At 37.6% G+C, this 14,703-nt stretch overlaps 2 protein-coding genes across 4 annotated transcripts in view; one reads left to right on the top strand and one right to left on the bottom strand.

Annotated features, from left to right (window-relative positions):
• LOC110097602 (protein CCA1) overlaps nt 1–8,992 on the bottom strand; it is a 21,937-nt gene extending 12,945 nt beyond the window's left edge. Inside the window, exons 1-4 of one of the 3 annotated variants that reach the window (XM_020824091.2) lie at nt 8,769–8,992; nt 8,511–8,689; nt 8,310–8,421; nt 8,119–8,180 (exon numbers count right to left, since the gene is read on the bottom strand). In XM_020824091.2, the coding sequence (XP_020679750.1) occupies nt 8,119–8,180; nt 8,310–8,421; nt 8,511–8,549 (213 nt within the window). In that variant the 5' untranslated portion in view covers nt 8,550–8,689; nt 8,769–8,992. Of the gene's footprint in view, nt 1–8,072; nt 8,181–8,299; nt 8,422–8,510; nt 8,690–8,768 lie in introns of those variants that run through there. The other 2 variants (XM_028694047.1, XM_028694046.1) reach the window with 2 other exon arrangements.
• A 4,990-nt stretch (nt 8,993–13,982) lies between these two features.
• Nucleotides 13,983–14,703, top strand: part of LOC110097567 (transmembrane 9 superfamily member 3) — an 11,154-nt gene continuing 10,433 nt past the window's right edge. The window contains exon 1 of the mRNA XM_020824014.2: nt 13,983–14,383. Within this exon, the coding sequence (XP_020679673.1) occupies nt 14,238–14,383 (146 nt within the window). The 5' untranslated portion in view covers nt 13,983–14,237. The remainder of the gene's footprint in view (nt 14,384–14,703) is intronic.

The following is a 14,703-nucleotide window of genomic DNA, read 5'->3' as shown; positions in this document are numbered from 1 at the left end:
TCTCAAAACGACCTGACCTTCAGCTCTTACAATACACAAGATCGGCCCTGGCGATCGCAATATCATCCTGGGATGATCTGAACAAAATCCATCGGCCTGGACGGTTCCCAGGGCGATGCTCAGGACGAAATGATGCACTGAACCGATCGGCCTGGACGATGTCCCTATCGGCCCGGCCGATACCTACAGGAAAATCACCTGGAGCAATTTGGACACATTCTGGAACAAAACTTCAACTGATCGTCCCAGGACGATCCCAGATCGTCCTGGACGATCCTGGAGCAAAATCAGCACTTTACAATCTCCTCCCTATAAAGTGGTTCTAGAGGAGGCATTTCGTCTTCACACTCCAAGATCTCCACTTCTGGATTTTCCCTTCCAATAAAAAGGTTAGGGATTCCACTTCTTTCATGGCTGTCAATGATTTCCATTGCTTCCGATGTCGTCGTATTGGTCTTCACTTCTAACAATTTCTTCAACATCTCTTCCATCACGGCGAACTTCCCTTCCATTCTTTCATTATTGGATGAAATCTGATTTTGAAAATCAGAAAATTTTCCCTACAAATCAAATTTAAGTTGCCCAATTTCTCATTCCAAAACTTCAACCTTCTTCCCGACCATATTTCTTCCCAAGAATCACGAGAATATCTTCTTTTGGATGAAATTTCACCGATATGAAATTTTAGAATTTCAACCGCCGATGGCCCCAAGACAACGCTCTAATACCAATTTGATAGGAAATACTTGAGTTCGCAAGTAACCCTAAGGGGAAATACTTGAGTTCGCAAGCAAACCTAATAATAATAGATGAAAACAACAAGAAATCTGCTGATTTCAGAGAAAAATTAGCAATACGATGCAGAAATTTCAGAAAATTGGATAGAAAACACAAGGAAACTTCTATTCAATCCACGAACAAGAAAAATAATATAAGATACAAGTTTTTTTAATTCAAGAGGAAGAAACAACTCTCTAAATCTCTAGCAAAGCCTAGAACCCAAAAGAACAAACCCAAAAGATCAAATTTCTTCTCCAATTCAAGATGAAACCCTAATCCTCCCAAGAGAATTAATTAAAACAAAGAGGACAAATACAAAATCCCTAAACTCTAATTCAATTTTTTCCTCCCAAAGTAACGTTTAATTAAGTTGTGGGCCCCATCTCTCCAATCGGCCTCCTCTCTCTCTCTCTCTTCCCCTTGTTTCCGCCCCCGCCTCCTGTAGCAAAGAACCGGTCCAGGTTGGACCGGTTCAGCTGGCCTAACACACGCATTGACTAGGGCTACAACGACACATGGAAGTCAAAGGGCCAAAGATGATGAATGTGGCATTATAGTAGTGTGAGGCATTAAACATGTAGGATTTGCATAGAGTGGGATTTGAAGAGTTGCATTGGAAATAGGAGAGAGCATCTCAGTGAGAGCGGGAATCAACATAGCCAAATGCAGGTGGGATCCAAGCAATAAAGTTGAAGTCAAAAGGAAGAGCATGGTATAGAGGTATGTATGGGCTGGGTTTGACGAGCAGCAAAGGGTAGGAGATAACAGTGAGGGAAAGCAATAGGTAAGTATAGAAGTGAATCAAGTCACTGAAGCAAGAATAATTGGGAATCAACGATAGAGGGAGATATGAGAATTTGTAATAAAGGGAAAAATGCATGTGGTTTTGATTGTGTTGATTTTAGGGATGTGGAAGAGATCGTGTGTGCGACATGTTGGGGAAATGACATAGTCATGCAATCACATGTGTGCAGGTATTTTTTTTCTTTTCAGTATGCAAATTGACCTCTGACAAATGTGGTGAACTTTAAAAAAGAGTGTATGCATCAAACAATAGAAGATTTGAATTGGACTCAAGATTAGCAAGAGCTCGAGTTCAACTTTTATGTTTTTTAAACCAATGCATATTTCAACCCAAGTATTAAATCTAGTTGAATTGACCATGGAGCTTGACCTTTGGGCTTATGACCTAGGATGCTAGTTTAACCTTAGGCTTGTTGAAATAAGGAGGAGATGACCCGGTTCTTAAAATTGTTGAGATTAAAATTTTTGTGTTGATGCAACTACTGAAGCTTATCGAGTCAACAAAATTGCTTGATCCTTAGGCTTCTGACTTGAAAATTCTCTCTGGTCTAACTGTTAGGCTTGACAAACTAGAACTTGATGTTAAAGCTCAATCTTTGGATTTGTTGACCTTGAGATTTTTATGTGTTGATTCAGCTTCTAGAACTTGTTAAATCAACACGATAGCTCAACCCTAAGGTATGTGACCTAAGAATTCTTGAAGTAATCAATTGCAAGGAGATCAAACTCGATGTCAATTAACAAAAAAAAAAAAAAAAAATAAAAAAAAAAAAAAAAAAAAGAGCTCAAATTCTTGAAGCATAAGGAAGTTTAGCACCAAAGGAGTTAGGTGTTGGAGTGGGCAATGTGATTGTGCAATGGAAGCATTGGCGGAGGGAGGGGGAGGCAAGGGGGCACGTGAAAAAAAAAGGATATTTTGCTGTAAAGAAGATGGGATCAAAGCTAAAAATCCTTCTCTCATATCAATTGCTAAACTGCACATACAAAAGAAGGATAAAACTATGCAGTTTTCAAACATTATATATAAAATAGCTTGATGTATGTGAATAATATACTCTTACAATAAAAAACTCTCTCTCACTACAGCTTCTTCCATTACATAGCAGACACAAACGCCTTTCTTCCTTTGTTTTCTTTTGTTTTTATTTCAAAGTGTGGGTTTCTACAAACTTCAATCTGATTGTTTTATGGTGGAAGCGAGTAAAGAGTCTCATAAATGACCTTAGAAGCAGAAGAGACAACGAAGAAGAGACAACGAATGCCACACAGAAGAGATGATATTTGATTTCAGGACAGCATATATAATCTCATGATTGGCAAATAAAAAATCGACTGTGAAATAAAATTTGAGATCAATTGTTGAATGCTAAGTTACTTGTTTATATTGAGAAAGATATTTTATATAGTAACTCTTTCATAATATTAAGAGTAGACATTATAAATTATAAGTTGCTTATTATTTTATATTTAATATTCTACCTTCTTAAATAATAATTTGAAAAAAAAATAAAACTGTCTATGCCGGTCCTAAGACCGGATGTAAAAAAGGTTAAAATTAAAAAAAATTTAGGCCTCCCCCCCACATACAATTTCTGGCTCTGCCACTGAATGGAAGACATAACAAGTGGAAGGTAATCATGGGAGATAGGCACAATAAGGAAAGCAAATTGTAACAGACATAAGCAGGAGTTCGGGGCATTAATGATGCTTTATGTTGTGTGCTTCTGAATAGGAAGCGTGTTGGGAGGTTCTTGTGTACCTGTGACTGCAAGAGGAGAAATTTGGGAGGCTCTCAAGAACGTGCAATGGTTAGGGCTACTATGACATGGAAGTCAAAGGGATAAAGACAATGAATATGGTGTTATAGTAGTGTGAGGCATTCACATGTAGGATTTACATAGAGTTCTGGATTTGAAGACTTGCATTGGAAATGGGAGAGAGCATGTCAGTGAGAGTGGGAATCAGCATAGCCGAATGCAGGTGGGATCCAAGCAATAAAGTTGAAGTCTTAAGGAAGAGCATGATATAGAGATATGTAAGCGTTGGGTTTCATAAGCAGAAAAGGGGTAGGAGATAACAGTGAGGGAGAACAATAGATAAATTGCCCTTCCTACAATAGATAAATTGCCCTTCCTACCTGCACTCATGTGATTCATAAACAGGTCATTGAAGCAAAAACTATTTGAGAATCCACGATAGAGGGAGATACGGAAATTTGTAATAAAGGGGAGATGCATATGTTTTTGGTTGTGTGATGATAGGGATGCTGAAGAGATCGTGTGTACGACATGTGGGGGAAATTATGTAGTCATGCAATCACATGAGTGCAGGTCTTTTTTTTTTACAGTATATAAATTGCCCTCTGACAAATATGGTGAACTTTAAACAAGAGTGCATGAGTTAAATATTAGAAAATTTGATTTGAACTCAAGATTTGTAAGAGCTCAAAATCAACTTTTAGATTTTTTAAAACAATGCATATTTCAACTCAAGTACTAAAGGTAATTGAATTAGGGGTGTAAACAAGTCGAGTCGAGACGAGTATCTGCCTAATCGAACTAAGCTTATTTAGTTCTAACCAAGCTCAAGCTCAATCTCGTTTACTAAGCTCGAGCTCGACACCATAAAAAATTTATAGGCTCAATTGCTCAAGTTCATATGGAAAACTTGAGCTTGACTTGATTGTTGAACTCGATTTTTTAGTTTTAAATTAAAATTTTCAATTTTTTCTAATTTTTTTAATTGTAATATATAATTAATTTACAAATATTAAAATATATTATATAATGTTAATTTAAATTAAATTTAAATATATTTTAAGTTAATCGAGCGGCTCAACGAGTTTAAAAATATTGAAATATATTATATAATATTAATTTAAATTAATTTTAAATACATTTTAAATTAATCGAGCAGCTCAACAAGCTTTCGAGCCGAGCCAGACTAAGCTCGAGCTCATTTAATATATGAGCTCGAATTCGTGGCTCAATAAGCTTGACTCGTGAGCTCATTAATGAGTCGAGCTCGAGCCGGCTCTGTTCACTTACACCCCTAAGTTGAATTGACTAAGAAGCTCGAGCCTTGGGCTTATGACCTAGGATGCTAGTTTAACCTTAGGGCATGCTGAAATGAGGAGATGACTTGGTTCTTAAACTTGTAAGTTAAAAATTCTCGCTAGTCTAGCTGTTAGGCTTGTTAATCTAGAACTTGATGTTGAAGCTCAATCTTTGGATTTGTTGAGCTTGAGAGTTTTAGGTGTTAATTCTGCTTCTAGAGCTTGTTAAAACAGCATAATAACTCAACCCTAAAGTTTGTGAGCTAAGAATTCTTGAAGTAGTCATATGCAAGTAGATCAAATTCGATATCAATAAACAAAAGAAATCTGAGCTTAAATTCTTCAAGCATAAGGAAGTCCAACGCCAAGGGTAACTGTAATATAATAGTGTCATTGATGGTGAACTACACAGTCAAAGAACACATACTACGTTTTTACTGGCATGAGAATTTTGAGATTGAATATTTGGCTAAACTTGATATGCCATTGGCTCTTTGTGAGATTTGGTAATACTTAAATTAATCATCCTAAACAAATTGTTATAGAAGATGGAAATGTAGATAGTTTTGAGCTTTAAACAATATATTATGTTTACAGCTTTTTATTTTTTTTCTCAATTAATATTTTGTAATTTTTTGAGAAATTTTGCCTTTTAACCCAAAATATGTTAGGTATTTGATAATGATATCCCCTCAACTTGAGGTGCACTATCAGCATGATCATCATTGGGGAGATTTGAGTAATTTATTTTTGCAACACGAGAATTTAATTTTGGTAATAAACTTACATGAAATGGATGCAATTTTTGCAAAAACTAGTGAACGACGCAAGAAGATTTGGAAGAAGACTGTCCCAAAATAATTTTTATTGAAAGAACCATGAAGAGAAAAGCAAGATACATTTGGATCTTCAAATGGAGAGGAAGATCCGACTTCGACTCTCCCAATCCCTACTTGCTTGCTAGAGCTCTCTCAACCTAGGCAAACTTAAAAAAAAAAAAAACAGCAAACAAGACATAAACTAATACCCTAGATAAACAACCTACTTAAAGCATACAATCCCCAAAAGAAAATCCCTAAACAGCCCTCCCTATTTGAAATTTCCCTACTAGCCACCCCCTGTTTCGCCTAGCGTAGACTCTGGCCGCTCCTGGACCGGCCCTTCTACGACCGGTCTAGGAGTGAGAGGTCTATCAATACCCACCCCAAAGACCCATTGTCCTCAAGATGGAAAGACAAAAACTGCTGCTTCACCCTCTCGTATGGCTCCCACATAACGTTATAGTCAAGTAGGTTCTTCCATTTTATTATCACTTCCTTGATCTCTCGCTCTCCCTGTCGCACCCCTTTCAGCTCCAGTGGTACCAACACTACCTCCAAATCCTCTGTCAGTGCCCCGAGTAACTCTGAACTAGATGCATGACCCTCAATAGCTCTCCGCAATTGTGACACACCATCGAATATATAGTAGTAGTAGGGGTAACCACAATCAATAAGCCGCTACTCCAATCCTCTCCAATATCTCATAAGGACCAAAATATCTCGGGGTCAGCTTCTCATTCCTCATATTAGCTACCATACCTTGTTTGTAGGGATGAATCTTTAAATATACCTTATCCTCTATCCCAAATTGGATGTCCTTCATGCACCCATCTATCTGCCTCTTCATGAACCGCTGAGCCCTCAATAAATACCTTTTAAATTCAACCAACACCCTATCCATCTCCTCCAAGTACTACTCTAGCGACGAGACTGGTGTGCTACTCTGCCCAAATAGCACCAAATGAAGTGGTTCCCTTCCGTACAACACTTTGAAATGAGTCATATGTAAAGCTGAATGATGTGAAATGTTGTAGCAGTACTCTACCCATGCCAGCCACTTGGCCAAAGCTGAGGTGTCTCTTAAGCAAAATATTGCAGGTACGTCTCAAGGCTCCTATTTACCATCCCCATATGCCCACCCGTATGTGGGTCGTAAGTGATGCTCCTCTTCAATATTGTCCCCTGTAGCCTGAACAACTCCCCCAAAAAATGACCAAGGAACACCTTATCCCAGTATAACACTATAGACTTCGATATCCCATGCAATCTGACCACCTCTCTCATGAATGTCGCTGCCATTGTCACTGCCTTGTACGAATGTTGTAGGAGAATAAAATGAGCATAATTGCTCAATCTATCCACCACTACCAAATCACTGTAAACCCCTCATATCTCAACAACCCTTCTATAAAATTCATGGCGACTTCCTCCCACACTTTGTCTGGAAGAGCTAGAGGTTCCATGGCTCTCGAGCAACTTTTTTATCATCTCCTCCATGATGACAAATTTCCCATCAATTTTCTCATGGGAGGCTAAAATTTGAGTTTGAAAATCTAAAATTTCATATTTCAATTGTTCGATCTCCTCTTTCAACACTTCTACCTTTTTTCTGCTATAAGTATCCGAATCTATGTTCTAATACCAATTTGATATGAAGTGGATGCAATTTTAGCAAAAACCAATGAATGACACAAGAAGAATGGGAAGAAGAACACCTAAAAATAATTTTTATTAAAAGGATTATGAAGAGAAATGCAAGATACAATTGTATCTTTAATTGGAGAGGAGGATCCAACTCTCCCAAATCCCTAGCCATCGGCTAGATCCCTCTTAACCTTGGAAAACTTAAAAAAAAAAATAGCAAAGAAGACAAACTAAAACCCTGGGTAAACAACCTACTTAAAGCATACAATCCCCCAAAGCAAATCCCTAGACAACAGTCCCTATTTAAAATTTCCCTCATAAGCCCCCTCTATTAAAAAATCTTCCTTGGGGCTACTTAAAGGGGGCAGGACCCCCACCCCCCATAAATTGAGGCAAAGACACGCTTGCTTTGAGTTCTACATGTAGATTATTGCATCATGAGTCTTGTCAACCTCACTATTTGGTAGCAAATAATCTACCTCATAAATTGAATTTCTGCTTGAGAGTTTGACAAAAACAAAATTTGGGACTTATGATCCTAACATATAGGCAAAATGACTTATTAGTGACAAAACTAATAATGTTTTGACAAGACTAATAATGATGATAAATGTGGAACTGTAACATAGATATGTCATGAACAGTATTGACTATTAGTAATGCTTAGGTTTGTGTGCTGAGAATTTAATGACATTTAAAACCTTAAAAAATTAAGAAAAAATTAGTTCCATTATGCATGCCTAAGAAAAGTTATTAGTTGTTCATGAGCTCCAAAAAAATAAAATATTTTTTTTAGAAAGATACATGCTAGGAGGTGGTTCACTGGAAGAGACTTATTAAGTGTCATAATGCAGGATTTTATGATCAATAATAAAGACTCGCATCAGATATTTAGCGAAATTCCATAATATATTTTCCTCTTAATTCATATCTGCATGTAAGCTAGCAAATCTAGTGATAGTAATCACCAATTCACCATAATGGTAAAGTCTGATGCGGAAAAAAATTCTGCACCTTCGTGAAGAATTTTTGAGCATGGCTTCTGATTTGGATAGCTGTTTTAGTACCAATATGCTCTGCAGTGAATAAATCGCAAACGAGATCAACTTATCAACAAGGCTCTGGCTTAGGAAGAACAAAAACAACTCTCATACAATTGCTGAATGGGATACTAAAGGATTGAACAATTACGTACACAATCTCACCTTCTATGCTTTGCCAAGCCCGACCATACAGCTTCAAAGCTTCCAGGAACCGGTTGTGCTCTTCCTCGGTCCACTTCTCCCGTTGCTTCGTGATCGTATAAGGCTTCCTCGTCTAAAATAAAATCCAACTTGTGAACCCTCGAAGAAAAATCATAAAACAATTGAAACAGAACATGTATCTATCAACCACACCCCTCTCACCTTCACGGCCAGATCTTCTCCGAACGAGTTCATCTCCATCACCAACACTGATGAAATCAACGAAATACCTAGCTAGTAATACCAAATCACTCCGCCTTCAAATCCTCCACAAGCAGGAATCTCCCCTCCATACCTCCGACCAGCTGCCGAAGAAAGTACCTCATGACAGCGAACAATCACTGCCCAAAAAGCCCCAAAATCCCTATATTAACCCTCGAAAAACAAAACAAAGAAGAGCTAGTACCGAATCATACTCACATAATCAACTCCTGCCAATCGCCATGACGATCTTCCCCTGGATCGAAGCAACGCCGAATCAACAAGCGGATATCGCATACGAAAATCCTAATCATGACCTCAATCCAACCGTATCAGGATCCTCCGCTCCCCATCTTCCTTCAAGAATTGCCTCTCTCTCTCTCTCTCCCTCTCGAACTTTCCAGGAAGAATGCTAGCCACTATATTTTCTTGTGGGTTTCAGCTCATCGACTGAAATTAAATACGCAAAAAAAATTTATTTTTTGAGGGGGAAGAACAGGAGTGGGGAATGAGCGCGAGAATTTGCGGCTGGAAACGTTCCAGGGTCGCGTGATGAACCACCACGTGGCAGAAATATAGTGGAGAGTTTACTTCTAGGTGCGCTTTTGCATGCGTGTCTTGGCTAGGTGGCGAGCCCTCTACCACAAACGGTTAGGGAGTCTGGTCTATTGCTATTTTCGTCATTGAAATTAAACAAGTGATAGAACTCCCTTACAAACATAACACATCGATTATTTATAGGAAAACATAAAGTAGGCAACTGACCTGTAGCGCTTAAAAGGTCAGTGTCGTTGTTGGCTAAAGAAAAATGACATGAATGCATGAATCCCGCTTTACAGCTATAAGATTCAATTTCCCTTAAGTCAGATTGAAATTAACCAAATTTCTCCTGAGGGTAGTGTCGACCGTAGTGTCAAGGGAATCTAATTAGCAGCCATGGGTTGCCTTATCTCGGGGATCTCGAGTAGACTGAATTGGTGAGATTTGAGTTTTAGTTTTTAATTTGATTATGTGTTTTGGGGTTTATATCTATTAGAATATCTAGAGATTTATTTAGTTTGAGATTTATGACTTTCTTTAGAAATAACCCAAGAGTTTGGATTAGAACTGGACTTATAACTTCTTTAGGAAGTAGCCCATGGATTTAGATTGAGGTTGAGGTTTATGGCTTTCATAGAAAGTAACTCAGGTAGTTGATTTAGGATGGGGTTACTGTTCTATTTATGAGTTGCCCAAAGATGGGTCTTAAAACCTAAATCTACTACAAGGCTGCTCGGGGATTTTGTTTGAATTTGAGGTATGTCTTATTATTTTCCTTAGGAAATTACCTGAAAGTTGGTCTTACAACTTAATCCTTTAGACTAAGATGTCCATAGGTTTAAATTGAATTTGAATTAAATCTTAAGACTTACCTTATAAAGTTGTCTAGTTATTTGTAGGATTTTTAGAGTCAATATACTTCATTTTAAAAAGTTTCCATAACACATGAGACTTATGACTTCACTTAGAAGTAGTCCACTTGTGGGTTTTACAACCTAACCCTATAGGCTAGGATGCCCGACTGAGGGGTCTAGTATTGTATTATCACTTAAACATTTTCCTCAGAAGTCGGACTTATGACTTCTATTAGAAGCGGCCAGTGCTTTAATTGGGGGTTAGGGGTTATATTTTTGAATTTGGAGAGGGGTGTTGTTTGTGAATTTGAAGAGTTGGATAGTTGTTGTTTGACACTATTGAGGTCAACAATATTATTGTTTCTCCTCAAACATCTAAGTATAAGTTGGTCTATTTACTTAAAAGCTATAGTGAGGATTTTGTTAATAGTTTGAGCTTTTTAATTAAAACGTTCCATTTTATGCTCTGTAGAGAAATGGTAGTCTAATATATTGACAAGCTATTAAACGAGAATTTTATATTCATTCAAAGCATTCAGCTTTACAAGCAACATGATTTCCATATGATAGTTTCAAAGATTTGTACTCTTGGCTTCTCGGATATGTCAAAGTGACATTAATTTTGTATAATAAACAAAAATTGCGATACTTCTTGCACCAACCTTGTCTACAAATGCGATAACTGCGTGTCTATATATCTTGTTCATTCGCACATGTAAGATCATGTGTTATTTGTGAGATATTGTTATTATTCATTTTAATTAATTATTTCTAATTAATTAATTTTGATTAACCAATTAAACTTGATTAACTAACTTTCAATTAATCAATTGAGCTTAATTAATTTTCTGTTAATCAATTAACATTTGTAATTATTTTAATTAATCGGTTTTAATTAATTATTTCAGCTTGATTTCAAATTAACAATTTAATTTGAATTTTGATTTTTTTTAATTCAATTAAAATTTCTAGAATTTTAATTGGTCAATTGATCAATTTAAACTCAATTCAATTACTCTCCAAATTTCAAAAATTTTAATAAACTCGTGGAGAAATTTCGGCAGCCTCCCGGCATCCCCTCCCCACCGAGGGAGAAATCGGGACGACGTTTGCCGATATTTACTTCCCGGTCGGACCAAAGGTCGATGACACGAGGCCTTGAATTTAAAATCATCTTGTTCGGACCTAAGGTCGACGACACGAGGTCTTTAATTTAAATTCTTCCCGACTGGAGTTAAAATCGATGTACGAGGTCTTGTATTTTAAAACAATATCGGCCGGACCTAAAGTCAGCGACGCGAGGTCTTGAATTTACCTGTGGAGGGGAATTGATTTTACGATTCGAAGTGGGCTCGTGCTCGTATGAAAGGCATTATAAATCCTTTATCTATTTTACAAATTTCATTTATGGTCTCTAGTGAAAATTATTCTCGCTGAAAAATTAAAGTTATATTACTCAGAATTTCCTTAAGAAACTGATTCTAATCTTTGTAACTTAACTCGCATATGCAAACTTGGTTTAAATCATTATCCTTCCAACTTTAAGGAAAGTTGATAGCTTCACTCATTTGTCAACTATATGCTCCAGATTAAGCTATCTACAACATATATAATCCTTCCAATCAGGTGTCGCAACTTCTTTAGATTTTTTTTTTTTAAACAGTAAGAAATAGTTTGCCAGCAATATTGTTGTGCCGCCCGTCTTATCATTGTGCTAACAAGACTTCTTCTTATGTATCTAATTTACGTTGGCTCTGATCATTTTCATATTTATACTATATATCTGCCCTCATCCACTCCTTGGTGGATTTCGTTGTTGTTGCTTATGCCTTAATTGTTTTAGTCAACAGTCAGTTGCGCCAAAAAATGAACTAACACTGTTGCGGTATTGTTTTGGCTTTGCCACGATGCTTGTTTGACGTGGATCGATTACTTAGTGTAGGTCGTGTCGTTTCACTGACAAGTCATGTCCTTGGGCAGTTACAACTGCTGGTATCTTTTGAAAGCTGTGATGTCAGAATGACAATTTGGGCGTCGAGGCGTGATATATTGTGATGTTGCAATGCTTGAAGAAAGTAAGCTGGGGGTTGTGAAGCTTACTTTTTTGTCGCCGCGGGACTGTTCAACAGAGAAGTTAGCGCCGCAATGTCAATTTTGTGACGCTCCGGCAATGCCTTTAATGGCGTTGTGGCGTTGTTTGGTCCGACGCCGCAGTGTTGGATGATACTTATAATTTTGTGTCTTTTTATATATTTTTCCTGCACAAAATAACAAAACAACATATTATGATTGTGCGAAGATTGATTCACATCTAACCTTATGCTTTGGTCAAAATATGAGTTGCACTTCACTTAGGTCATTATGTTATGTTAACAAAATAACTAAATAAGATTTGAAAGACCCAAATAGCCATTAGTTTTTTTTTTTCCCTTCATCTCCCATTTTTCTCCTTCTAAAATAGAATTTTTCCTTCAACCTCTTTTGTTCTTAGGGACAACTATCTCCAATGATTTCACCTTCTCAAATAAATTATTATAATCAACAATTACTTCTAGTAATACTAGAATATGTTGGGAAAAAAATCTCTCCCACTATTTCCTCCTATCATATTCTTCATCCTCTTCTCCACCATTGGTGGAGTGAGCAACTTCACCTAATTAGAAATGATTTGAAACCATGAAAAATGTACATTGGAAATGTATGATCTCTCCCAATGAATGCATCTCTTCTATTCTTCATCTTTTTCGTATATATTAACAAAGTTGATATATCATCGAAAATTGACTTGATCGGGTACGAATCTTGAGGCATATATCTAAGTTGGAAAGTTCCAAAAATAAATATGGGACCATTTAAATTATGATTTCAACAAACATATAGTCAAAATTGAACATCTCAAGGAGATAAATCCAACGACTCTGAAATCAGTTCAATCTGAGACAAATGGGTCCAAATCAAAGAGCTGAAGCATATTTGAAAGGTTCAAAGCATTAATTGGATGATCAAATGATTTCTAAATATGACATGCTTATAGTCGAATTGAGTGGCTCGACAAGACGAATCTAACGAGACCAAGATTTCTTAATTCTGACATCATTAAGGCACGCAAATGCCTGAAAAATTCTCTATGATTGAGGGAATTAGTAATGGTTGTTCGATGGAGCACTCTGAACCTGCCCTGAATTTTCTTTATATTTACGAGGTGTGCCACTTACAAAAATATATAAATAATAAATAGACATACACTTTTTACATCAAGGGGACCTTTGACTATATATTAGAGAGAACTCTGAGGTTTCAGGGATCTAAAGCTCCACCCAAGTCCATCGCAAACGAACTCTTGTCGGTAGATTGAACCACCGCCCAATTGCCCGACCATTTATCGGACGTCCTCTGATCTCCACCAAACTTCCACAGACCACCATTGGAACTCCACCATTCTCCGTCGAACTTCCGCGGATCACCATCGGACCCCCGCAAGGGCCCGACCGCTGCTAGACCACTATACGATCGTCGATCTTCACTGGACTACTGCTTGACCATCGTCGAATTGCCAACCACCGTTGGACCACCACCAACCCATCGACCACCGCTGGACCTCTGCCCGTCCGCTGAACTCCGTCGGACTTTTACCAGACCATCACCCAACTGTTGACCGTCATTGAACTTCCACCTGGCAGACGTCAGACCTCTGTCCGGCCGCCAACTGCCACCGAGCTTCCGTCTAAATGCCGTCGGACTTTTGCCAAACTCTCAAACTATTGTAATTGCACCGCCTCTAAGTTAAGGGAAGTGTCAACTTTTATAATTAACTCAAATTTAATTGAATCTTTTAACATAGAGGAGACCCTTGATTTTTCTATTTTCAGATTTTTCACATTAAAAAATTTTCTGATATTTTTTCACTCTCTCTTTTGCTATCTGTTAATGTTATGAATATTCGTGTATAGTTAGACCGAAAAATTCACTAAAAGGAATCAAAGTACGCATTGTATTGCACAAACAATCCTTAAAAAATAAAAGGGAAATTTACATATGGTTAGCTTTATGAAGAACCCTTTGTAACCTTCTATGTCCAAGTCTGGCCAAGAGAGCGGAGCTGCGGATCCAAACCCTAGTTCTCAGATCTCGATGCCCAATCTCTCTCGAGGCCCGCATTTTCCACTATTCGAAGGATTTGCCCACCTATTAGTCGATTCTGTGGGAAACTTTCGCAGCGAAGGTTCTTTGCGTTGCGGGATTCTCTGAGGAGGAAGATCAGGAATAGGAAAAGCAAAGCTCTAACGAGTTGACGATGGGGAGAGTGGACGGCGTGCTTCTGCTTATCCTGCTTGGAGCTTGTGCTTTGAGAGCCGGAGCTGATGGATCGGATCACAGATATAAGGAAGGGGATCACGTTCCATTATATGCGAACAAAGTCGGCCCTCTTCACAATCCAAGGTAAAAGTATGAACTGTTTGTTTCGATCAGTTTTTTTCATCTGCCTCCTATGCGGTACTTGGTTTTGTATAAGGGATCTTCTTCCAGGTTCCTTTTTTATGTTGTCGTTTGACCGTTGGGGAGATTTTACAGATTTTGCATATCAATGTCTGGTATAATTGGTTCACATTTGACCTAATAAATATTTGAGATGTCGATTCTGTGATTAGATAATACATTTCTGTTAATGAATGGATGTTTGAACCTAGTGGCTGTTTGATTGCAAGATTTAGCCATGATTTAGGCCAGATTTTGCCAAATAGTTTTCTGGCTCATAGAAA

The sequence above is a fragment of the Dendrobium catenatum genome, unplaced genomic scaffold (genome assembly GCF_001605985.2).
Source record: "Dendrobium catenatum unplaced genomic scaffold, ASM160598v2 fragScaff_scaffold_390, whole genome shotgun sequence".
NCBI classification, from domain to species: domain Eukaryota; kingdom Viridiplantae; phylum Streptophyta; class Magnoliopsida; order Asparagales; family Orchidaceae; genus Dendrobium; species Dendrobium catenatum.
The sequence above is the reverse complement of the archived record's forward strand: the minus strand, read 5'-3'. Positions and strand labels throughout refer to the sequence as shown.